The 25,659-nt window shown below is 46.5% G+C and overlaps 3 protein-coding genes across 12 annotated transcripts in view; 1 reads left to right on the top strand and 2 right to left on the bottom strand.

Annotated features, from left to right (window-relative positions):
* Positions 1-5,482, bottom strand: part of RHBDF1 (rhomboid 5 homolog 1) — a 54,604-nt gene extending 49,122 nt beyond the window's left edge. Inside the window, exon 1 of the mRNA XM_064390472.1 lies at positions 5,350-5,482. The gene's annotated coding sequence lies outside the window, so the exon portion shown is untranslated. The remainder of the gene's footprint in view (positions 1-5,349) is intronic.
* Positions 5,483-9,841: 4,359 nt separating this feature from the next.
* Positions 9,842-23,371, top strand: MPG (N-methylpurine DNA glycosylase). Of its 7 annotated transcripts, XM_064390489.1 has the most exons (7): positions 9,893-9,951; positions 10,342-10,445; positions 12,508-12,610; positions 13,816-13,966; positions 14,563-14,788; positions 17,808-18,012; positions 22,852-23,371. In XM_064390489.1, exons 5-7 carry the CDS (start codon positions 14,567-14,569, stop codon positions 23,244-23,246), a joined length of 822 nt encoding a protein of 273 aa, XP_064246559.1. In that variant the 5' UTR covers positions 9,893-9,951; positions 10,342-10,445; positions 12,508-12,610; positions 13,816-13,966; positions 14,563-14,566; the 3' UTR covers positions 23,247-23,371. The 7 variants fall into 7 exon arrangements, with proteins under 7 accessions (XP_064246557.1, XP_064246558.1, XP_064246559.1 ...); XM_064390485.1 differs by lacking the exon at positions 12,508-12,610 and having other exon boundaries at positions 13,819-13,966; XM_064390486.1 differs by lacking the exon at positions 12,508-12,610.
* A 1,576-nt stretch (positions 23,372-24,947) lies between these two features.
* Positions 24,948-25,659, bottom strand: part of NPRL3 (NPR3 like, GATOR1 complex subunit) — a 41,415-nt gene continuing 40,703 nt past the window's right edge. For all 4 annotated transcript variants that reach the window (XM_064390480.1, XM_064390476.1, XM_064390478.1 and 1 more), the window contains one exon: positions 24,948-25,642. In XM_064390480.1, the coding sequence (XP_064246550.1) occupies positions 25,477-25,642 (166 nt within the window). In that variant the 3' untranslated portion in view covers positions 24,948-25,476. The remainder of the gene's footprint in view (positions 25,643-25,659) is intronic.

Below are 25,659 nucleotides of genomic sequence, written 5' to 3'. Positions count from 1 at the left end.
TCCTATGGACACCAACTGGGTAAAATGTTGCTCAGCAGTTTCTTTAATGGCGCAGGTTTTGGGTTACTCTAGCTCACTGTGTCAGTGGCTCATTTGTTTCTCATTGTGGAATATTTCCATATCCCAGGTTTGTGGCTGCAGTCCACATCACTGGTCCCATCCCCCTCTGCTGACATCCTGCTCTTTCCCCATAGCTCTGAAACTCCCTTGACATTCCTCCCTGCAGTCCCTAAAATAGTTTAACTCCTTTCCATTTTTAGAGGTCAGGCTCAAAATCTGTTGTGGATTGCAGCAGCAGAGACCCAGGTGCCCAAGTAAGAGGATGAAGGCAGCCTCACTGGGAGCACCTCGCTGTGCTGTGGCCAGGAGACCACAGGAGAGGGCTGGCATGGAAGCTCAGCTTCTCTTGCTCCCACCCACAGCAAATCCCTGGAATATACATTACCCCAAAATAGTGGGATCAGCCACGAGGATGTACTTCTGGGAAAGGGCAGACAAACAGCACGCTGCAGGGTGACAGGGCAGGACAGAGGAGTTACTCACAGAAGCATTTCCTTTCTCATGCTCACTCCATTTATCTCTGATTAGAGCAGGGTTTTTTAAACTTCAATCAGTCAGCCTGGGAAAATAGGATGGCAGTTCCTCTAACTGTCCAGCAAATTGCTTGTGGAAAGCATTTGTGAGAGCTCAGCTAATCCACAGAAATTGCTCCAGACAGGCAGCATCAACTCCAAAAATTTGTTATACAACATTTAACTTCTAAACCTCTTAGTCAAAAAACCTAAACTCAATTCCAATAGGAGCTGGGTTGTAATGAATTTGGTGTGGATGCCAGTGTGAGGTGTGTAAATAGCATGTGTAAATAACACCTCAGCTATTTGGCTGTAGTCACTGCAGCAAATACATCAGGCTATTGTGCTTCCCTTCCAAACCTGTCATAACATGCACCCCCTGGCTGCCAAAGCTTCTGCCTTTTTTTTTTTTCTCCCCAGATGTTTCGAAGCTGACATCTGGAGAAGTGATGTTGTAGAAATGCTACACATCAGCAGGCCAAATATGGGATATGCTATGGAAATGAAAATGACAGAAGTGACAGAACAAAATTAATGGGCATCCAGATGCAAGTCAGTAAGTGATAAAGTGCCTGTCAGGAGCCTCCTAATGCAAAAACAGGCATGAAACCTTGTTGTGCTGCAAGCCCTCCCAGGAGGGATGTGACATCTGGCCAGTCACAGTTTCTGGAAAAAAGGCACACTCTGCAATCTGAGTGCTCCAAGTCACTCAACATTTCCAGTACCCCTCTCTGCCCCTCACTCCCACGTGCTTGTTAACCACCCTGGTCCTCTCCCATCCTCTCCCCCTCTGCAGCCATTTCTGCCAAGGCAAAAGGACATCTGAAATACCTCCTCCATGGTGTTTTGGGGCCTTAGCCATCTCAGGAGATGAGACTGCAGGCAGGGGACATGGGGCATGGAGGTAGGAAGACCTCCTTTTAGGAAGAGTTTCACAAAGAAGGGCTTAGAATAGTCCCTCAGGCAGTAGGCAACTGCTCTTTGAGTTCCACCATGGGCAGAAAGAGCAGATTTCTCTGGATTCTTTATAAGAAACCTGTATTCATCAGGCTTGTGAAAGATGGACATTTCTGCTGGAGCAGCAGCTGCCTTTTTGGTGAAATCAAGGAAACCACTGCTGGTGGGATTCTTGCAGCACAGGACCTGCAAACTGCAAATCTGTGTGCTTTGAGCTGGGTAAAGTGGTGATTGTGGTTGACAGCAGCAATGGACTGCTTGATCTTCAAGTCATACAAAAAATTTACTGAAGGATTTTGGTGGCACAGAAGCTCTGGAGTTCTCCTCTCCAACCTCCTGCTCCAAGCAGGACTGGCTGCAAAACCAGAGCAAGTTGGCCAGTGCCTTGCACAGCTGAGTTAAAAAATCTCCAGGGATGGAGGTCCCACCACCATTCCAGGCCTGTCTGGTGCATGGCAAGCAGAATTTCCTTGGTTACTACTGGTGGCTTCCTGCATTTATGAGGTCCTTGTAAGCTCCAGGAGCAGCTCAAGGTATGATATGATCCCCCTCCCTCACCTCCTCAAGGGTGACCAAAACCACTCTCCCACTGAACTTCTAATTTTGACCTTGTCCCTCCAGTACTGGTTGCTTTACTGCTCAGAAAGGTGGAGAGAAAAGTGAAACAAATGTGTTGACTGCACTAAGGCAGTTCCAAAATTTCTTTTCCTCTGTAGGCATGCTGAAGAATTCTCCAGCAGTTCAAACCAAAACAGAAAACCCCAAACCCCAACTCTGGTCATTTTATATACACAAGGAGGAATGCAGGAATTCTGACTTACTCCAAAGTATTTTTGGTTACTGTGTGTCAGTACAAATTTGTTAAGAGTAGAACTAACCCACAATCCCACTAAAGACACAACTTCAAGTTTTGATTTAAATAGCTACTGCAGCCCACAAAAGTAGCAAGTCACAGCTCCTGCTGCACTTTCTGAAACACATCAGCAGAGAGAAAACAGGTAAGTAGGAAAAAGCCATGAGCTAGGCAAGTGTGATAAATTTTCAGGAAGCAGGAAGAAATAAATTGGGAGTTTAGCTCTTTTGAAAGTAATTCCTATTTTTTCAGTGAATATTTATATTGGCTCTGTGTTCCTATCTTTCCAGTCAAAATTCTGTTTCTCACCACGTGATGATTTATATTAACATGAGGCCAAAAGGGATTCATATTCCAGCTAAAGCAACATGGATGTGCATGTTGTACACACATGATCTGCCTTCAGTGAGGCTGTCCAGAGAAAGGCATGAAAGTTTCAGATCATTGCAAGCAGATGTGGTGTCGATCTCAATCAGCTCTTAGACCAAAAAGGGAAACCAAGCTCTGATGGGCAGCAATCCACAGTAGGGAAAAGGGATTCCTGCTTGGAAAGAGAGCACAGTTTACATCCCTTATGGGAATTCACATATTCTGCTATGGGAATAAAACCTGCTTCTGATGCCTGTTCTTACCCCAAGCTGCACAGGAATGCCAGGAGAGGCTGCCTTAGCTTTGCTTGGCAGAGAAGGTGTCTTGGGTTTAATCTTGGTAACCTAGACAAGGTCATCTGAAAGGTGGTTGCAGAGAGGCTTGGATGGCCCAAAAGAGCTGGAGCCCAGAGCCCAGTCACCATCTTTGCCCAATTTCAGGAGAAATCTCAGCAGAGATGATTCCTTAGGCACTTGATTGACCTCTGAACCTGGATAAAATCCACTTACACAGAGATCAGGCTTAGAGTGCCAAGAAGCATTTCCGGTTACTTTGGAGGAATTAGTACCTCAAAGAGAGTAAGACCCCTTAGCAAAGGGACTCATTTTTCATTATCAATTACATTTATGCTGGGGCTTTGCCAACATAGTTTTATAGGTAAGGATATGATATTTTCTTTATCTTTTTTTAATTTACTTTTTACATTTCTAAAGTAAAAGACAGCTTTCCTATCTTGTAAAGCCACAACACAGACCCATCCTGACTGAAGCAGCGGGTGAGGATGGAGACGTTAAAAATGAGTGAGCACTGCAGAAAGCATTAGTGATTTACATGCAAAAGCAAACTTTACCTATACTGTATTTATATCCCTAGACCGTTTTTTTTGGTTGGTTTTTTTTTTTTTTCCCTGGGAATATGTGAGTTCCCATCTCTTCAAAAGGAGGAGTTTGTTTTCTGTGGCAGTTCTTGGAACTGGAACACTAAGTCTAATGCCAACTGAAAAATTGATATGCAGAGGGTGCACCCTGCTGCTTTCCAGTTACTTGAATTCTTACCCTGGAGCCCTGGCTGCCTGTGCTTTTCTGGGAAACAAATAATCACATCAAACCTAGGGGATTTGTTTGAAGACAGATTTGAGGGTTCAAGAACCCTTTTGTTTAAATGGGGCCTCAGACAGAAACTGGAGATCCTTCATCTTTAAGTTGCTCTTTGAGCAATGGAACAAAGTACAGTTTCCTAGGCTCCTCTGTCCCATTTCCTTTCCCTTCCTTTCCACAATAACCTCTGTCTCCTCTTGCTTTCCTGAGGACCTGGTGATGCTGACAGCTCCCCTGTCCCCAGCCCTCCCACACCATCCTGTGTCCCACAGGCTGCATGCCAGTGCATGCACTGCCTGGCCAGTTCTGATCACCCAGAACACTTCAAACAGTGTAGGGAACTGCTGAGCACATTCTTGTTTCTTTTTGGAAGGAGGGTGTGATTCCAGATATCATCCCTCTATCCAGAAACTAGGTTTTATTACAGAAACTACAGGAACTCAACCTGCAGATTTAAAAGAGAAGGAGATAGACAAGGTGAGTGTGTAAATTTTCTTACTCTGAGAAATAAAGTTAACAGGGAAATGTAGCAGCAATTTAAGTTACAACAACTAAACTTGAAATGCAGACCCCAAGAGAAGGGCTCTCTGTCTTTTGCTCTGCCTTGTGAGTTTAGATGAGCTTGTCTCTTGCAGCATTTTAATTTTTCTTTTAACCTAAGAGGACAAGCAGGATGGAGTTACAAATTGCTCCAACTATAATTAACTTGCAGTGTATGCAGAGCTAATCTTTGCATTGCCAGCAGGGATACAGGCAGGAAAGCCTTTCTCAGACCAGGTCCTATGTGCCAACAGCTCTGGTCAATGATTATCCCTTGCAAAAAGCCTGTGACATACTCCCTCCAGTCACCTGTTTCCACCCCAAATGTTCTCAAGTTCTGCTATTTCAAGCTTAACTCTTGTGACCTTACTCAATGATATTCAATCCAAGCCTCTTTACCATATCCTGCAAGGCAAACAACTTCAGGTCACTTTTAGTAACCAGTGCTATGTCATGCCTGTGGTCAATGACTCTAAGAATGCCCACGCCCATATATTTCCTAAATTTGGATGTCTGTGATAGCAAACACCAGGGGCTGGGTGGGCAGTCCTGTTTCACCAAAGAAGAATTTGGGGCATTTTCGCTCTTTGAACATTCTCTTTCACCTTCTGAGCATTTCCTGGATGAATTCAGATTTACTAGAAGATATCAGCAAAGCAGATGAGCAAACCAATTGTGACTCCTGCAAAAGGTTTCTAAGAGGTGGATGAGTCAGATAACAGATCCACAGAGCAGAAGATATCCACCCCCTACAGCAGCCAGCTGTCAAAGCTTACAGACAGTTTGAAAACAGATCACGTATGGAGTAATATTTCTCCTAAATACTCCACCAGACCCAGTGGTTTGTGGCTCGGGGACTTCCTGAAGCAGAGATGCTATGTCTGTGTGTAATAGCCTGGGCAGACTTTTCTTCCTGGTATTTCTTCAATAGGTTCTTGAACCCAAACATTTTAGTACTCACAGCGTCCTGTGGAAACAAGCTCCTCGCTCTGTATGTGAGTTGTCCCTTTCTTTTTGATCCTGGCATTTTCTAGGCCACTTTCGTTCCTTTTCAGTCTTTGCCCACTCTCCATGCCAAGTTTTGTAATGAACCTCTGAGAAAGAGTGAGCAAGTCCCACTCACTACTTAACTTCTGTTCTCTGGAAAATGCTCTGATGTTTTATCCCAGGGGAGCCAGTAAGTATGTGACCAATTTTTATCCCAGTACACTCACATAAGCATCATCTTTGAAAGTTCCCTCCCAGCAGCATTTCTGTATTGCAAAAGGTACAGGATTACTCCTGTAAAAACAAATTATCATCAGCAGCTTAACTGCATCCTAATTTGCACAGTTTTTTGTCTGTTATGAGACACTGGTGGAGCTTATCTGAACTGCTGCTATCTGCTGGCATGCTGACATTGCACAGGATGCAGAAAAATGGTGATTGCTCAGTGGATTACCCTGACCTCAGCTTGGCACCCCGTTTATGCCTGTTCCTGCTCTTACTGCTCCAGGCCATCCATGTCACAGGTGAGGTCCTGCTCAGTCCAGAGGGCACGGACACGGCAGCAGCAGCATAGAGAAGGGATGGGAACCTCCTCCAGCTCAGGGGCCTGGAGCACAGCTCTGCACGTCACTGTACTGGTACAGTGGAAAGGAAACTGTTCTGAAGAAGAGGCAAGAATAAGTGGTTGGGGGCAAGGAGCCAGAGGAATTTCTTTAATTGGCTTTCCCTGCATCCAGCACATTCTGAGCACTGTCAGCAGAGGGGCAGAGCTGGAGATGGCTAACAGCTCTCAGGCTTGCAGTGCTCTGACTGGACAGACATTTACATATTTCTCCACAAATCCCTCCAACACTCTCATGTATACCATTTCTCTGCTCTGACTGATCTATAATCATGATTGCATCTTGATCTAGAAAATGCTGAATGAACTGTCTTTAACCCCTTCAGAACAGGAAACTACCATGTTTAAAAAAGTTTGGCTGATTGTTGGTACAGTTCCATCTCATCCTTCCTCACCTCCTGCTAGTTTAGCTGAGCCTTTGGTCTCACTCTCCAGCTTCCCATTGCTCCTGTGCAGCTGAGAGAGGCTCCCAGGCACAGCTGTCCTATGGTACCACCAAAACCAGGGATACCACGTAAGCTGTCAGTCCTAGAGACGTAGGGAGCAGAGCCCAACAGCCCAGCAGCTTGCCCTGCTCATTTGGGTTTTTAGCTTTTGTTCTTTTTTAATGGTTTGGGTTGGAAGGAACCTTACAGCCCATCCAGTTCTACCTCTGCCATGGGCAGGGACACCTTCCACTATCCCAGGTTGCTTCAAGCCCCATCCAACCTGGCCCTGGATATTTCCAGGGACAGGGCAGCCACAGCTTCTCTGGGCAACCTGTGCCAGGACCTACCACCCTCACAGAGGAGAATTTCTTCCTAATATCTAACCTATTTGTTTCTCTGCATTGAGCAATCCTGTGAAACCAACCATTTCTGTCTTGTCAGAGAACAAAAATGTCTTTCACACAAAGCAAACAAACAAATAACACTGAGTAGTATCCATTAATAGGTTACTGAATAGGACTTGCTTGCCCTCTCTGGTCCAGAGCTGAGGTTCCCAGAAGCTGTGTTGCTTTACTGGGTTTTCCCATTGCTTGCAGTGCACTTGGAAGAATTCCCTGCACCCTGAGTGCAGACCAGTACCTACCACAGATATCCCCAAATTTAGGATAATACACACACATGTGCTTACATAAGGAATTGAATGGGCTTGACTTACAGAACTGGGCATTTGATCTGTGGCTCAGCTTGGGTGTGGGAGATACCAAAGTAGCTACAAGCACCTCTCCCTGCCAGCACCGGGATTTGGAGTGCTGTATGTACCTCAGACACTGGTTGGAAATAGCTCTGGATAAGACACACTGGCAGTTGCGGATAAGTAGGAAGCGGCAGCCAAGACTGGATGTCAGGAGAGGCCAGGAGGGGATGTCATAAAAACCCTGTGCTGTTTAGAGTGCTTTCATCCACAGGAATTCTTCAAGAGTTGGCTCATGAAGTGTTGCAGCTGTCCCGTGCTGCTGGCAAGAGCAGCGTGGCCACGTGAAGTGTCCGGGCGATGGCCGGTGGGGAATTCCGTGTCTCCTCCTAACGGGACAGAGGAGCCTTTCAGCAGACACCGCTGAAGACTCACTTGGCACCTTACAAAGAGAGAACTTGAAAATCTGCCCCTACTGCTTTGTCCTGCTTCCATGCTGCTCTGCTGTCCGGGCTGTAAGAGGATGGTAAGTCAGGGCTCTGCACAGCCTGGGAGCTGTAGGGAACCACTCTGCAAACAGTTTTTGCTCCAAGAAAAGCCTGGCGCGCTGTGTGCAGCCATTGTGCCACAGACCCCAGGGTCTGCACCAGCCAGATTTTCTAACCGCAGAGTCCCAGTCATTCCTCTCACATTAAAAAGTTTTTGCCCCACAGGGAGGGGAACTTTAATCTTCTCAAACAGATCTGCTTTTACAGGAGGCTATTTTAGGCATTGATTCTGTAACAGTGAAGTTATTGGACAAATGAAGAACATGGCATATGCTGTCGCTTGGAGCAATTTGCATTCCTCAGGTGCTAAAAGCTTTAAATACTTCCTTTGGGCATGAAATAGATCTGCTGCCAAAGAAGCCAGCATCCTGAGAGTGCCTGTCCCACAGACTCCCACAGGGGAAATGTCTGCAGAGCTGAACTAGTCTGACCCCAGGAAATCCTCCCCACAGCTCTCGTTATTGCTCAGTTTCTCCTTTAAGTTTCATAATTTGCTGAAAGATCAGTTTGATGTTTGGTTATCTTCCTTTTCACGCACTTTCCTGGTCTCCCTCTTTTATATTAATACCACATTAAAGCTGGGATGTGAACCATGCAAGTCAGGAAGTCCGAGATGCTCTTTCAAAGACACTCAGTCAACACTGTTAATCATTTTTAAATGACTGTTGTCTTTGCTAATACACAAACGGCTCGTTTCAGGCTGGAGCTAAACACATCTGTGCAGCCAGCAGGTAACATCCCTCCAGGGATTCCTCACTCTTGTGCGCTTATTTTTTATCCATTTTAACTAAAACATCATACAGAGATCTCTAGTATCAATACCTTTAAGATTTATTCATGTTTCTTTCCCTTTCTGGGTTTTTTTTCACTGTTACAGTAGCAGTGCTCTCATGCTTTACAATGATTTAAGGGCTTGAAGTTGCTTTGGGTTCCAAAGTATATTAGCTGCTTTTTCACGGTCAGAAAGAATGAATATTGTGTAACAGACTCTGTGTTTGCTCCATTCATGGTTTGTTTGGGTATTTTTTTACACTGTCCTATTAAACTGGAATAGTAACATTTGGAAATTCTGGGCTGCCTTCATGGTTTACAGGAATGTCAGAGTTTTTCCTCTGACCTGCTCACATTTGAGCATGACTCCATGCTCAAATTAACTGGTCCCTATTTCTGCTTCATAAGAAGCTTTAGCTGCACCTCCAAAGCTGTCAATATCCCCTACAATTATAGTCATTAATTTATCCTTCTCCTTTCCAAATTCACAAAAGGGGTAGACAGTAAATGCCTATTCTCTGCATCACTGGATCCTAGCTGGTACTATCTTGGTATTTTATTACAAAAATGGGAATAAACCCACTTGGATTCACCAGACTTTCCCTCATACCCTTTCTGCAAACACTTGTTTATGAATCAATGGCCCCAGCTGCATGTCCCCAGAATGCTGGGAGGAAAAATCGTATTTTGCCCCCATTTCTACCATCTGCTCCATCTGGATAAAAGCTGAAGCCAAGAATTTTTTTCTACAGGCCAGATACTTGTTATTTGGGGAACTGAGGGAGTAATTAATGCAGCTCTCTGCAAAGCCAGCTTGTGACCACGCATGTTCATCGGAATGCATGTTCATGTCTTTTTGGAGTAGAATCATTAAATAATTTGGGTTCGAAAGAACCCTAAAGATCACTCAGTTCCAGCCCCTGAAATGGGCAGGGATACCTTCCACTGTCCCACATCCAGTCCAAACCGGCCTTGGACATTTCCAAACATGGGGCAGCCACAGCTTCTCTAGGCACCCTGTGCCAGGGCCTCTTCACCCTGACGGGGAAGAATTCCTTCCCAATATCCCCTCAGTCAGACTGAAGCCATTTCCCTTTGTCCTGTCACTCCAGGCCCTTATCCAAAGTCTCTCTGCAGCTCTCTTGAAGGCCCTTTAGCCACTGGAAGAGCTCTGAGGTCTCCACGCGCCTTCTCTAACCCAGGCCGAACCCCCTACATCTCTCAGCCTTTGTACTGATGAATTAACATGAAAAACCGAGGAGTGGACGCCGAAAACCAGCGGGAGTTCAAACGCTGTTTTACAGAGGACGTGAGCTCCAGAAAGCAACACCCACGACGAGACACCCCTGAGGAAAAAGCACCCGTCAATGGGGGCCGCCGCCAGCCGCCCTTCCCCTCACGGCTGCGCCTCAGCCCCGCCCCGCCCCGGCCCGCCCCTCACGGCGGCTGCGGGGCTTCCGCGGGGCCGCGGCAGGGGCTGCGCGCGCCCCGCCCGCGGCGGGAACGGGCCCGGCAGGTGCGTGAGGGGAGCCCGGGACCGGCCGGGAGAGACCGGGAATGGCCGGGAATGGCCGGGGCGGGCGGAGGAGGAGGGAGCTCGGATTCCTGGGGCTCGGCCGCGGCCACGGCGCCGGCAGCGCCCGAACGGGCCCGGCCGGCCTTGCCCAGCACTGCCGGGCGCGCCCCCGCTGCAGCCCTGGGTTCCGCTCCAAATCCCGAGAGTCCTCAACCAAAATGTAATTCTGCTGAGAAGGCGCTTTTCTTTTTTTTTTTTTTTTCTTTTTTTCCTTTTTTTTTTTTGTTTTGTTTTGTTTGGTTGGTTGGTGTTTTTTGGTTTTGGTTTGGTTTGGTTTTGGTTTTTTTTTTTTTCGTCATTGCTCGTTGTTACCTTTTTTATTCTTTACAGAAGGATGAGTTAGGTTTCATCCCAAAAAAAGCTCAATGTGCCCGGTAGGGAGTAGGAGCGAGGACTTGAATTGCAAGGAAATAAGATCCGCAGCACTTAGTAAGGTGAATAAAAACATCCCTTTTGGCTTATTTTTGCGGTATTAGGATTGCACATGCTGTCAGAATCTGTGGTTATGTTGGCTCATGCCGGCACTCTTTTTTCAATGTTTTTTTTCTCACTTCTCACACTGTTGTCCAGAAAACTATACATTATTATCTTCTGGTTACTAACAGGGTAGACTAGACAGGAAAGGCAGAGAGACATCATTCATGCTGAGAACTCATTGAAGGATCTGCCTTCAAATGTCTGTTTAAGAAGTTATGGAACAAATAAGACAGGAATAACAGGCAGGAATAAGTTGCTAAACTGGCAGAAACAGGCAGGAATAAACTACCAAACCAGATGCAGCCCCCAAGGACAGTGCTGCTAGTGATGGTTTCAGCAGCAAATGTGTCACTCATTTTTAAAGAGGGTTCTAGGGGAAATCCAAGGGCTGCAGACCTGGGAGTTTGACCACCAAGTGAATTAGTAGCAAATGTAGCAAAGTAGGATTACTGGAGAGCTGCATAAGTATCTAGTGGGGGAAAATCAATGTGGCTTAAAAGTCATGCCTTAAAAAATGCTGGAATTTTCTGTAGGTCTAAATAAGTGTGTTGAGGTCTGGCTCACAGTCTGTACTCAGATTTCAGGGAGGTTTTAAACAGGAGCCCTTTGCCTGAACACAATAAGGGAGTTCCCTTGTCAGATAGCAAAGAGTATGTGAGTAAATGGGCAGCTCTCCTGGTGGCTGGGGTGCTGCAGGGATGGTTTGTAGATGACATGGAAAATCAGTGTTTCCAGCTGGCTTTGTCTGTTGAAGGTAGTAAAGAGGGCTGAGGGTGGTGGAGTGCAGGTATAAACTGATTCACATGGGTGGGGAGCAAGTGCAAATTCCCCACACAAAATGAGAGAGTTTTTGGAGCAGTAATAACTAATTCTGTGAAGTTTTCCTTCTTGGTCAGGTCTCCCTTTGGCTGGTGTTACAGAGGTTCAGGGAGGACTGTGCCTGGATCAGAAGGTTCCAGTCCAGAGCCATGGAGGAGCACTGGATGTTTATTCTGTTCTTCCCAGGCTCCTGCTCTTGACCTGGGCTGGAGAGCCAGATCCAGGGAGAGGTATCCTTTGGTCTGACCTGGCATCTGTTCCCACTCAAAATCTGTACAACTGGGGATTGCTGTGGGGAATTGTCTCTCCAGAACTGGCAGTGTTTTATGTAGTCTTCATTGTTCTGTCAGAAAAACTGATGTACCTGAGGAAGGTTGTGCAGGTATCTGGACTTGGGAGGCAAAAGTACATGCAAATTGCTGGTGGGATATATATATATATTTTTTTTTTTTCCATGAAAACTCATTAAATACCTAAGGAAATGCCTGCAAATGCAGTCTTGTTAGAAGGAATATAGAATCCTCTGTAGACTCTGTTGTACCTTGAGTGCAGGGTGTATCTGCTGCCGAGCTGGGTTTTGCACACATTTGCAGTGTCTTTCCAGTTCTGGCTTGCAGGCTTCTGAACCACTTGCCTGAGATTAGCCCAGCAGCCCAGAACACTCCAAGCACTTGTGCTGATTCAGCTCTTGATCTTCTTTTTCAGACTTCCATACCTTTTTTTTTTTTGTATTTTTTTGCCAGATGTGCTTAACAACTTGTAGCTAATTTGGTTACAACAGGATTAGTAAAAGTGATTAAACCCATGGTTCATTATTTGAGGCCCAGGATTAGGATTTGTTTATCATACAAGCAGGAAAATCTAGATAGAAATGAAGAGCTGCAGAATTTGTATGGATTTACAGAAGAGGTTGAGCCTCTTGCTTCCCAAATACACAGGGCTTGGATCCATGGTGTGTGTTGCCTTATACAGTGTGATTCTTCTTGGGCAAGAAGAGATTTGTATTTACCAGCAACATCCTTTTCACAAAGTGTACATAGTCTTTGAGGCACAGAGCTTTGTGTTTCAGATCTTGCTGTGAGCAGGCAGGGGGACAGAGCACAGAATGTTTTGGGGTTTTTTCTGTGTTTCTAAGCTGGTGTTGCAGCCCCCCACTCCGCACTCGTGTTTCTGTTCTGACCCATTTCTCCTGGCTGGAAGGCAATTTCCTGCTGCTGTTTCTATTGAGGATGCTGGATGTGTCAAGGATCAGCCCATGGCAGTGAAGCTACAAGTGCCCTGAGGCTGCTGCTGTAACGTGTCAGTAAGAGCACTTGCAGCTTTAGGAATGATTTAATTGGAAGTGCAGTAGGTGCCGGGCAGCTCAGATCCTGTTTCTGATGTCGCATTCCATCAGAGCACCAATTACCAAATGAGTTAATGCTCCACTCGAGTCAGCCATGTTTGCAGCTTGTCTTTATGTGTGGCTGATGAGCTGGAAGTTCCAGTTAATGCTGTCAGAGGAGTCTGGAGAAAATGTCTTCAGTGGGAAGTACTGCCTTGACTGTTCCAGGGGGTCAGTCTGAAATGGTGAGCTGTTCCTCCTCTGCCCCTTCCTTCCTGCAGCTTTCTCCTGGACAGGCCTTACTTGCCCAGGTCACCAGACAGTTCTGTCTGAGGCAGGCTGCTGAGTTCTAACAAAATTTTTAAGAATTCTCACCAGCTAAAAGCCACAGCTCAGAGCAGAGTACCTGCTGTGGAACTGGTGGTTCTGTGGCAAGTCTCTGACACCATTGAATTATTGCAATAAAGAATTAGGTGTTGAGAAAAAAATAAAACCATCCTACCCCTCTACCAGTCATGCCAATGTGATTTGATTTTTTTTTCCTACCTATTTTTATATGTTTGTGTCTGGATTCTTCTGAAGTGAAACATAACACTGTTGGGGAATTGGCACTGGTGATTCAGATTGTAGCAATGCTGAACTTCACTGTAGTGAAAATAAACTATTGCTGGTGGAACTTCATTTTGAGAATCATCAGACCAAGATAAAGATTGGTTTTGATGTGGAAAGTTTTTGGTGAAAAATTAGTGGCAACAGCTAATTACTTCTGTATGTACTTGCTTGCAGGTTCAGCTATATGATTCTATCTCCATTTCTAAATCTGCATGATATTGGACCCTTACATCTACATGGGGTTCAGTTTAGAAATGGTGTCTGCAATCTCTTGTAAAGTCCTGTTTTTGAGGCTGACACTTCCCAAATTCAGTGCCAATGGGGGCATTTTGAAGTTTGGTTTCAGCTTTTTGTGTATTCAGTATAGGAAAAGTGAATAACAAAGGCTTGAGAGCATCTCCAGCACTGCCCGTCTGGGAGGTGGGCTTTTACTGCACCAGCAGAAAACTGCAAATTATTCTGGAGTTTGAGCTAATGGTGCACTCTTGGTATCACATCTCCATCAGATCTGCAGAATCTCTTGGCCTGTTTCAAGCACTTTATCCAGTGAATAAATGCTTGTACCTGTTCAGCAGGTGTAAGCACTGCAGCACTGAAAAGGAAACGCCAGCTTTGTGGAGCTCACATGGAAAGTGGTGACAGACCAGAAGAACAATTGCACAACTGTGATGTAGCTGCCTCAGGTCCATGCTGTTGGCTGGAACAGTAGGTTGAATCTTTCTGGTAAGTTGGATCATTTTGGGGAGATTCTAACACAAACACTTCTACAGCACCATAAACAAGTTTGTGACTGTGAATAGGGCATCTCTAAATTTCCTGTGGAGGTTTAGATTCTGATCCAGTTCCATTACCTTTGAAAATGATTGATACACAGCTTCTGTGGGCTTTCTGAGGCAGCACAATTTTTGAAGTGCTTGTTTTCTATTTTTTTCTTTCTACTTAAAAGATTATGTTAGCTTTAGGTTAAAAAGTACAGAGTACTGATTCATCTTTGCTTTTACTTTCTGAATTTTCTAGCCTAACAGCAAACTTATTTCTGATGCTTAGTGGAGCAGAGTTGCTTTTATCTGCAGTCCTTAAAAGATGAATACTCAAACTGCTGTTTTCTGTTTGCTCATCAGCAGAGCCCCATATTTGCCCAGCCTGGTGCAAACAGAGCCAAATCTGTCACCTGCTGCTGCAGTTTGCATAGATTGTCCATGTAGTCATAGCTTCCAGATTCATTGTTGTGGAGAGGTGTGCAAAAACAGAAGTTTGTGGAAATGAGTTGCTTTTAAATAAGCTTTATAATCCCAGTGATACTTATATCCATTTTCTAGAGCTATGCCAAGAAAAAGAAAGCTGTTGGCTCAATTAAGTGCTCTTCAAAACACCAGCAGCTTCCCTCAGATCGATGCCGTGGAGCAGCTGAACACTACACCTGGAGCAGATCCTTCTCCAAAAAGCAGCAAATATTTTGTGATAGAGAAAAAAAATTCTCCTCAGCTACAGGAAGATTTTTTCAACCAGCCCTGTGTTAGTCTGGCCAAGTCCTTTCTGGGACAGGTAAGACACGAGCACTGAGATTCTTGTACTTGTATTATGTGCTAGCTAATAACTTAGTGTAAAAGGATGAAGTTCTTTTTTTGCCATTTAACTCCCAGGCTTGGCTATTTTAGGCATACAGCTCTCATTCCTTCTCTTGCTAAGTGCAGTTTAGTAAGGAATTTAAAGACCAGTAGCTGAGTCTATTCTAGGTGAAGTCAGAGGAGTAATTTTTCAGATTTAGTCTGTCACATTTTTAATTGGGGTTTTTTTGGTACTGTTTTCTTTCCTTTTTTCTGTTTACTAAAATGTGCTTAGCTGCTTGTGGTTTGAGGGCTGTTCCAGGCCCATTATCTTCCTTTCAGCAGTTGCATTACTTGTTTTTGTTTCTTGCTTAGCCCAGTGGAAAGCAGTGTTCAGCAGTCAGTAACACCTTCTTTGCCTCCTTTCTGCTGTCTTGTGCTAAGGATTGCACAGTCCCACACTTAAGCTCTTTTCACTCCAAATATTGCTGTTCCTATCTTTTGTTTCTGAGTTTCCAAGCCATTACCTGTTCATGCAAGGACTTCTCCCTTAGCCCATTGCATGAACTTTGAGGAGTCCTTGCACCATACTGAAAGCCTTTGGAAATCAGAGTGGTGGAGATTGGCTCTTCTGCTTAGTGAGTCCTTCAGAAAACTCTCTGGCTGTTTCCAGGGGAGGGAGTTCCCTTAGTATTTTCCCTATAAAAAGTTCCAGTCCTGGACCTTCTAAACTCAACTGCAAAAAGCACATTCAGTTTCACTGCTATGGTCTTATCTTCTCTGAGTCTTTTTTATACCTTTATTGTTTACAGGGTGAGCAGACTCTCTGGGTTCTCATGGCTTTAGATAACTCCAGGAATTTGTTCCACAAACTGTTGGTTTTGGCCTGTTTTGCTGCATCCAGCCTTTTTTTTTTTTTATTTTCTAAGGATATCTTGCTTCTAAGTGACGCCTTTGCTCTGCCTTTTAGCCCTGCTGAGTTTCTTTCTGGTCTGCCTTCACCTCTTTGTGATACTCCACATGTGTTGCTATCTTTGCAGACATCCTGCTAGAGGTTTGCCTTTCAGGCCCTAACCTTTGGCTGCCTCTGAGGTTCTTCCCAACAAGCTCCCTCTCTTTACGTAGTTTCCTCTTTTTGCTGGTAGGCAGGACTCTGGTAGATTATTTTTGGACTTTAATGCTTGTGAGAAGACACTGAACTTTATCATTCATGGTCATGATACTGAGTTGTTTTGCAGGAGTAAGTCTTTGGAAAAGCCTTTTGTTTTGCTCCACATCTGAGAATGAGTCTTTTCTCATGAAGTTCCTGATTCCTCGCTCTGCACAAAACTTGATGATGAAAATAATAGGCAAACATTGCCCATGTCCTGCTCTATCTGAGGATGCCTGAAGTCTCCCATTACTGATACATTTTTATTGTCTTAATGGCTCCATCACCCTCATGCATTCAGTTACTCCAGGCAGATGATTCTTGAATCCTAATTCTGTATTTTTCCTATTTAGGCCTAGTATTCTAAACTACATGATTTCTATCTTAATTTTGCATTTCCTTCAAAGTATAACCCCCAGTCTCCCATGACCCAGCCTATTATCTCATAAAGGTAATTTAGTGTTTCCTTCATTACCTTCATTCTGCCAAATTTTGGAGGCATCTATTGTTTACCTTCATGATGCCTGAGTTCTTGAAAACTAAAAAGATACATGCAGTGAATGGCCTTTCACAGGGAAGTGCCATAACATCAAGATACATCCTCAATGAGAAAAATAACCTTTATGAAATGGTTTAATGTGAGGTGTTGAGAATTATCACCATTTAAAAACTTTTTTATTCAACAGAATATTTGGTGTGCCTGAAGACAGGAAAATGCCTGGATGCTTTTAAACCCATAACCTCACCTTGCATTTTATCATACTGAGGGAGAAATGTGGCCACAAGTCTGATTTTGGGGTTTTCCCAGGCACTTGCTGAACCCCAGTGCTCTTCCTTTCATAAAAAAATAATAAACAGATTCTTTTCAACAATTTGATAAGTGCTGTAGGGAAACTGGTGTACTGGAACTGTAGCTTTGGAAACCAGCTCCTGGAGCATCCGTTATGGATCAGATCAATATCTGCATTAGCAATCCAGCACAAACATCTGTTAGGAATCAAGCTTTGTTTTCTGAAGGTCATTTTTGAACAGCTGTATAATTAAAGTGTTATAATTAAACTCATTGCTGGTACTCAAATGAGACTGTGCTGCAGTATTTCATACACATTAAGTAAAGCATAAAGTTTAGAAATCAGGTCAAACCACAAATTCCTTTGAACAAAGTTTAGTGGTTGTTTTATTTTTAAAGAGAATCTTTTGACTGTCATGTTTTGTTTCCTCTGCATCTGCTTTGTTTTATTTAAGGAGGTACCAGCAGCAAGAACACACTGTAATAACAAAGATCTGTTGTTGTCTGCCTGAAGCCAATTCCCATCTCTCCTGCACTGCCCTTTTCTGTGGTGCAGAAAATACTGAAATAGCATTGATGCCCTCTCTAGAGCTGATTATCTCTGTGATTTGGGACTGGGACTTGTTTGAAACATCTCTAGGGAGGGAAACTGTCTAATCATAGCAGTTATTTAATTGTGCCACTGTCATATTTCTTCTGATCTAAGGATTATACATTCATGATGCTTCAAGGTTGGTATCAGCAGTGATTTTTGCCTTAAACCTGATGGATTGGAGTGGAGAATACAGAAAATAACCACAAAAGCACCTCCGTGGGCTTTAGTATATGTAGGATCATAAATTGGTTCTGTTCCATACTGCCTCATCTAGACGCTCCAGGCATTTTGTTGGGACAGGTGGGAACTCCTTGTACTGGGCTGTGGAAGCTGAAAAAGTTGGTGTTAGCTTATAGACTGCTCACTGGAGAGGATTTTGTACCATCGGGTCCTTTCTTTCCAACTTCTCTGTTTCCACAGCTCTTGCTGTGGTTATTTTGCACTGAGGGCTGGTAACTGATGCACTCTGACCTCTCTTTCAGATTTTAGTTCGCAAACTTCCTGATGGCAGAGAGCTCTGGGGCAGGATTGTTGAAACAGAAGCTTATCTGGGTGGGGAAGATGAAGCTTCCCACTCGAAAGGTGGGAAGCAAACACAACGGAACGCAGCAATGTTCATGAAACCAGGAACTCTGTACGTGTATCAGATCTACGGGATTTATTTCTGCATGAATGTTTCCAGCCAAGGTAAGCTGAGAGATGGAACGCCAGCAGGATGGGGCTGACATTTCAAGCTGCAGTGCTGCTGCAAGTCACTTGTGAGCTCTCTGTGGGCTCTCCTGTCAGTGACTTGCTCTCACCATCCTCCACTGGGACCTGGGCACTGTGATCAGGGTGTGCCTGTGGGCAGGCAGCACAGCAGGCAGGGCCCATCTCCAGCTGCCCTGTTTGTCCCAGCTGGGAGCTGTTCAGGCACACAAAGATTGAGAAATGAGGGAGAATCTGGACAGGGTGATAGACTGGAGCTTTCAGTTTTGATGACCTGGGCTACTGCCTCAGTCATATGATTCAGTGAACCTTGTTCCTCAAAAGTGGTGATGTAGAGAAAAATTCAGAGTCATTAATGACAGCCTAAATCTTGGTGTCTGTTGTCATGGCAGGAAACTCCTCTGTCTCCTGCCTTTATTTTCAGAGGCTGAATGAAATGTTGGGGAAAACAAAACGTCTGAGAGGTCCTAAGCTTCAGCAAGAAGTCAGTAGAAGCATTTTAGCTGTCTAGCTGTATCTAAAAGCCAAAAAAACCCACCCAAATCAAAATACCCAGACTGTTACAGAATCTTCAATCTTCTTTTATTATTCTCAAGAAAAAAATCATCAAGCTCTAATTAAATTATTCTGTAATTTACTGAAACTGTCCTTCATATTTCAAGACTCTTAACAAGCGTTACTGAAAAGTTTCTTCTTTTTCCTGTGCTGTAAGAATGACAGTATTGGCCTTGCAATGGATCTCTTGTTTAATTAGACACCTTGAAAAGGCAGCAAGTGTTTCCTAGGTAACTACTCACTCTGTTAGAAAAAATCTCAAACTCAATTTACTTTATTTTTCACTATTTCAGTGATAAAGGTTAAAAAGCTTGTGTATTCCTAAGTGGAAAGCAAATAACTGTGACCATTAATGCTCAGGTTTTTGCCTTTGGACACAAGTCAAGCAGAAAAATAGTGCCACGTTCTAGTGTGGGGGAAGAGCCTGACTTTCCAGCTGAGGGTGTGGAGTCTGGGGATGAACACATGTGAACTTCATTACATTGGCTCTGCCACATCTGTTCAGATTCTGAAAGGACATGGTCCATTTGTCAGGATGGGATTCTTGGTGATTAAAATACTAAGAATAGCATTTTTTATTAAATATATGCATAAATGTTTAGCCTTTGAATTCTAGAAAGATTTCTTTGCAATACAAACTTTGGGAAATTTTTCCTTATATACCTGTTATTAGTTTTGTAGCAAAGCAGTTAAAGGGCTCCCTGTGGTGATGGAATTCATTGCATTTTTTATTACAAACTCCCTCCCCATCATCCTGTCCCACAGGAGTGACAGCAGGCAGAGCTGTCACTGCCAGCTTTGTCAGACACTGCAGGCAGTGCCATGGCTGTGCACGTTGTGCACCACTCATGCAGCTGCACAAACTGGAGCTGCCCCTTCTGTGTATTTGCTCACATGCAGAAGTGTTGAAAGAGACAATGTGGGGAGGAATCACACCCGAGATGTTTTTCTCCAGTTAGAGGGAGGAGGGGTTGTTTATTGTGCTGTGGTTTAGTCTGAGGGAAGGATTGAGGGAGTCATCTTCACAGTGGCACCTGGGTAGAGGGCAAAAGCATTTCATTCTCTGGATATGGGATAGATCTTCACAACTTTGTTTTGACTCTGGCTGTGAAAAAACACAAACCCTGGCAAAAAAAAATCTCTTGTGGCATAGCTTGGTCCTTCTTCATAGCATGCTCTGAAGGCAACCAGCTCCAAGAGAAAAGTGTTTCCTCTAAAGCAGTGGAGCTCTGACTCTTTAGGGATCACTTGTTTTGATATACAACCTCACAGCCTCTGACTTCAGGTGGAATAAACCTTCTCTGTTTATTGGTTTATGCTGAGGTTGAGGTTCCAGTATCATTCAGGGATGGGAAGAGTGTCACCCACAGCCCTGTGTTCATAAAACCATAATGAGATGGGGGGAGGGGGGATCCAGTATTCTGTGTCAGTGAGGAAGGGGAAATCTTCATGCACATCACTGAGATAAAGCTACATCATGGGGAATTTTACTGTGAGAGGTCCTCCCATCCCTGAGTGAAATACTGCAACTGCCTGAAGCCACAGCAGGCATCACTACATTTGGAGAAATCATGGGTGGTAGAGGAGAAGAGCTTACAGAAAACATACAGCCAAAGTCTTTCACTGTGCATGAATCCTACAGTATATCCTGAGCTGCACAATAATCTCAGTGCTAAAAGCTTTCCCTAGAGTTAAGAGAGATGTGGGGCTTCCCTTGCCTCAGGAAGAGGATAAATGGCAGTCGTGCCTCTCTTTGACTTAGCTGTGATCTGTTTCTCTGGAATTTGCCAAGGTCTGTATTTTGCTGCCAGATCTGAAAGAATAGCTTGTAAAATCAAGAGCCTGGTGATGCTCAGCCCAGGGTCACGCTGCAGGGACTTCTCCCTAACTTTCAGCTCCTAGACTAGGATTTTGGAAGTATTGGGGAGCACCGAGGCAGGTGGGTGAATGGAGGAGAAAATTCTCTTCTCTCCAGTGGCCAAGAGCTGTTTCCAAGCCTGGGAGCTGGAGCTGTTTTGGGGAAGGAGCAGGAAGCTGTGCTGTGGGGGTGTAGGACTCCACTGTCACGTTATGATTTCTAGCTGCTCAGGGAGAGAATTGGCCTCTGCAGTGTTGCTAGATCTCAGCTTTTAGCCCTGAATGCTGCTCATTATATGGAGTGACTCTTAACAGGAGAGATAAATACTCAGCACCCCCAGCTGGCCCTGCTGCTGCTGGTGTGTGCACATTGGGCAGATGCTGAACTCAGGTGACCCTTGAGAGTGAAATGCTGCAGGCTGAGGGGGAAGAAGCCAGGCTGAAGCACTCTGGAGTTGACTCAGCCACTCTTTGGGAACTGAAATTAAATTTCTAACGTGGAGGTTTGCTCAGGAGGAACCAGAGGCGTGAGGGAGGAAGGCAGTAGCTCATTATGGTAACCCTGCACTCGTGTCCTGCCTGCTGTCTCCACCTCTTCCCAAGGCTACTCTCTGGGCAGAGTGGGGTGTGTGTTGCACACAGCTAGAAAGAACCTGGAAACTTCCAGCTGGAAATGCAGAAAGAGCAGCCAGGGACAGAAATTGCCAGTACCCTCTGGCTGGGCTCTGTGCTGCTCTGGGAGCATCTGCAGTTTTCGAAGTGCTCGTCTCTCAGTTCAATTCAAGTGTGAGCACAGTTCCCACTTGCAGCTGAGATGGGTGAAAGCAAGCAGGGTAATGAAGATTGCTCAGAACCCCCAGTTGTTCCTGGCATTGGAGGCAGCAACATGATGGGAAGGATGTTTCTTTGTGCATTGATAAAAAGCAGAATTAGGACATGGAACATGTTCTTAAAAATCTGAAATGACCTTTGAGCTCTAAATCACTGTTAGGCCAGGGAAGCAGCTTTGGCTGCCAGATTAGCATCAATCCCCCTCCTTGGAGAAGGGAGTGCCTGGGAACAGATTGCTGACAGCTGTTGGAGTTCAGGCTGTTGACTTCACCGAGCTGTAGCCAGGGCAGCAGGGGTTCCAAGATGGCTCAGGGCAGCAGGCACACCTCAGAGAGCCAGGAACCAGGACCTCACTGGGAGCCCAGAGGGGTAATTCAGTGTGGGATTTGTACAAAATATGAGAGGGATTCTATTTTGGGAAATCACAGGTCCTTAGGGATGTGCCAGTGCCTACAGAAAAAGCCTGTGCCAGGCGTGAGCGTGGCTCCAGATGTTCGAGGCTGGAGAGGCAGAGGGGACTCTGGGGAGCAGCTCTGTGCAGATGCTGGTGGGAGGAAGGCTGTGGGTGGCCAGCACAGGGGGAGCTGTGTGGGGCTGCACACAGGCCCTGTGCCAGTGCTCTCCTCACCCACTCAGGGGCAGGAGGAGACCTGGGCCCCTGCTGGCCCCTGGAAAACACCAGGGAAACGTTTCTGTCCTACTGAGGCTGGAGATCCTTGTCTGACAGGGAATTGTGCTCTGAGCTGCATCTTTGCTTTGCTGTCACCTGGCTGCAGCAGCTGGGAGGGCAGGAGACCCAAGGCTTCTGACAGGGTGGCAAATCACATTTGAAAAAAGAATTTGTCAGTTTTGTTCAGTTTTTGCCATAGAAAGGTCTCCTCTGCTAAGTGCTGCTCCCAGGGCTGTGCATCCCACAGCCAGACTGTGCAACCCTGTCCTGCCCCAGGTCCCTGCCTTGGGAGAGCTTCCCTGCCACATGTGTCCAGATCCCATGCTGCTGGAGCTGTGCAGTGCCCCAAGGCCATGCTCATCCCAGCTGTGACACCTCCAAAGGGAGTTTGGATTGGTATCAGCCCAAGCTCCCTCAGCAGTGCCTGCAGTCCTTCCCAGGTCTCTTTGTGCAGCCTCACTCTGCAAGCTCCCTCTTTCTGCTGGCAGCATCCAGACTCATTCCTCCTTGCCTTTGTTAGCTGGAGTTCTTGTAATCGGAGTTTATTAGACATCCACTGGGTTTGGGAGCAGAGCTTTGGATACCTCTGCCAAAACTGAACCAGATGTGTATTTATTCCTGAACATTGTGCTGACATAAGAAAAAGCTCTTGCCCTCTGGCAAGCCTTGGAGCAGCAGCCAGACTTAGCAACATCAGGTGGAGCTGGGAAGAGCAAGTCAGCACTGCAGAGTGAAGGGCACAGAGCTACAGGACACTGGAGGTTTGGAGGAGGAAGGCAGTGCCCTTGGAGCAAAGGACAGGCCCATGGTTGGGTGCACCAGGCCATTCCCTGCTGGCAGTACTGAAAGGTGAGGCATTCCCAAAAAACAGTCCCACACTAACACCCAGCTCTTGTCGTGCACAGGAGAAGGGGCTGCAGTGCTGCTGCGTTCCCTGGAGCCTCTGCAGGGCTTGGATGCCATGAGGGAGCTGCGCAGCGCCTCCAGGAAAGCACCCAGCAGGCTGCTCAAGGACTGGCAGCTCTGCAACGGGCCCTCCAAGCTCTGCCAGGCCTTTGGCATCGACAAGGCTTTTGACCAAAGGGACCTGACTCAGGATGCTGCCATCTGGATGGTGCCAGGACAGGACCCGCCGGGGGAGCAGGACGTGGTGGCCACCACCAGGATTGGCATTGGCAACAGGGGAGAGTGGGCACAGAAACCACTCAGGTTTTATTTACGAGGAAACAGATTTGTGAGTGTTGTAGACAAGAAAATAGAGAGAGAGATGGCAGCAAGGGGACATTCCCCTGGCAGCTGACAAGTCTTGCAAGTGTCCCAGGGACCAGGACTTGAGCTGTGCTCTGTACAATGGCCTCAAGCTGCATCATGGCAGACAGAGGGGCTTGGGGGTTTTTAACAATAAATGTACTTTGTCACAATGAATGGGGCAAGGTGGAGCTTTATTTGCAGGAGACTGGTATGGATTTTGGACACTGAAGGCCACTTTCTCCCTTGCCAACAGATCCAGGCTTAATTAAGGTGGGTGAAAGGAGAAGGGTCACAGCTCTGGGCTGCTCCCATCACTTCAGCCCTCAGCAGAGGCCAGTGCTTGCTTGCTGCAGGGAAATAGCTTAAAAATTGGGTGGCAGCAGAGCAGAGTGAAAGGATGGGAGCTGGGAGAGAAGGATCTAAAGGGAGGATCTTACTGTTGTGTGCAGCTACCTCAGGGGAGGGGATAGAGAAGACAGCCAGGCTGCTCTCAGACAGGATGAGAGGCCACCAGCTGGAAAACAGGAAGTTCTCATTAGCTCTATGGAAAAAATTTTCCCCATGAGGGTGGTCAGACACTGGAATAGGGGCCCAGAGAAGCTGTGGGCCATTCACACCTCCACAGGCAGGGTCCTGAGTGACCTGAGCTAACACCTTTCCTCTGGGCAGAGACCCCTTCCAACCTCTACCTCTGTCTGCTGTGCAGCCTGGAGAACAAGAATGGGTTTTTGTTCATTTTCCCAGCTTCCTTTGAAACCAGTTCAGAACTTAGGACTGTGGGAGTCCCCACACAGAGAAAGCATTGGTGCTGGCTTGAGGTACAGAGAGGAAAAACCTCCAGGATTCAGGGCAGGGTTGCAGCCACACTGGGTTGGTGACAGGGACACACCCCCCACTTCCACCCCCACCTTAAGGTTTACATATAATAAAAAAGCTCGAGTTTATTTTTAAATACACTTGTCCCCATCCCATGAAGGAATTTGGTTTAGCCCTTTGGGGCAGCCTTTTTTCCAACTGCAGTAGCTCACCTTGATGCTCAGCTGCTGGGCTGGTTTACACAGGGCCTACAGTGGTGTTGATCTGATTTTTAGGTCAGATACATTTTTTTGCTCTTCTGTACCATCCCTGTTGCAGCTGCAGGGCCAGATTCACTGAAGGGACCCCAAAGAAGCTCCCCAGTGGCTGCTGGAAGGAAAGTCAGCTAAAGCTCCCAGTTTCACCCAGCTGGTGTGGGCAAGTGATGCTGCTCCTGAGAGTCTGGAGCTCTGAGAAAAGCTCCAGCCTCACACAGCAAGGGTGAGCTGGCACAAGCTGCTGCTGTCCCCAGGCCCTGGCATGTCCCAGGGCTCTCAGCTCTTGTTCTGGGCCTGGCATGGCTGGAGAAGCAGTCCCAAACCAGGGCAGTAAACGCAGCCCTGTATCTCTCTTTCCTGCTGGATGGCTTTAACCCAGGCCAGGATCCCTGCCTGGTTCCCTGCAGCCACAGCCATGCTTGTGGAGAGGGACTGGTGGGACAAAACAAGCCCTGGGGGCCAAGCCTGAGTGCCCTCAGCACCAGCCTCTGGGTGGAACAGGTCCCTGAACTTGCAGCTTGGCCAGCACCTTTCATTCCTGCTCAACACCTCCCAGGCACAAACTGGGAAACATGGAAACCCAGGAACACAGAGGCTGCTTGGTGACAGCCCTGCTCCAACAGACACTTGGGAATAAGGCTGTTGGGGTGAGGAGAGAATGAGCTGTGACACACTGACTGAGTCATTCATTCATGATTTCATGTTTACTTGTGATACTTTGCCTTCCCACCTGTCCTCACCACTGTGAGATCAAACAGAATTCCTGGGTGCCCAGGGGAGCCAGGCCAGCTCCCCTGTGCCCTGGAGCAAGGCCATGCATGCTGTGCTGTGGGGACAGGCTCTCATGGCTGAGTGTCCCACAGCCATGCTGGAGAGCACAGGAAGCACTCCCAGTGTCCCCCCAAAGTTCTGCCAGCAGCGCCACAGCAGAACCCTCTTGTCCCACTCTGAGGATCCCTGGGGAGCAGCAGGGCCAGGGAAGGGCTGTGAGTGTGGCAGGACAGGAATCCAAGCTGAGCAAGCAGGCTGAGCTGTCCTGCAGCAGCCCCTGGAGCCTCGGGGATGCGCTGGGACATCGAGGCAGGATGGGGACAGCGTGCTGTGTGTCACACGGCGAGAAGGAACTGAAACCACCTCCTGAGTCCTAGGCATCCTTCAGACTCAGCATGGAGAGCATGGCAGGCTCCTCCCTGTGTGCCAGCAGAGTCACTTGAGGAGCGACTGGAACACGGAGATGACGGGGTCCTCGTGGCTGGTGACCACCAGCACGCTGCGGAACTTGTCGAACAGCATCAGCAGCTGCGAGCGCCGCATGTTCTCGTTGTACATGATCTCCTCCAAGTGGTGCCGGCCTCGGAAGTAGTGCAGCAGCCTGCAGGGAGCAGAGCA

This window comes from Passer domesticus, chromosome 15, assembly GCF_036417665.1.
Source record: "Passer domesticus isolate bPasDom1 chromosome 15, bPasDom1.hap1, whole genome shotgun sequence".
Classification (NCBI taxonomy): domain Eukaryota; kingdom Metazoa; phylum Chordata; class Aves; order Passeriformes; family Passeridae; genus Passer; species Passer domesticus.
Note: the sequence above shows the minus strand (reverse complement) of the source record. Positions and strands in the feature narration are given on the sequence as shown.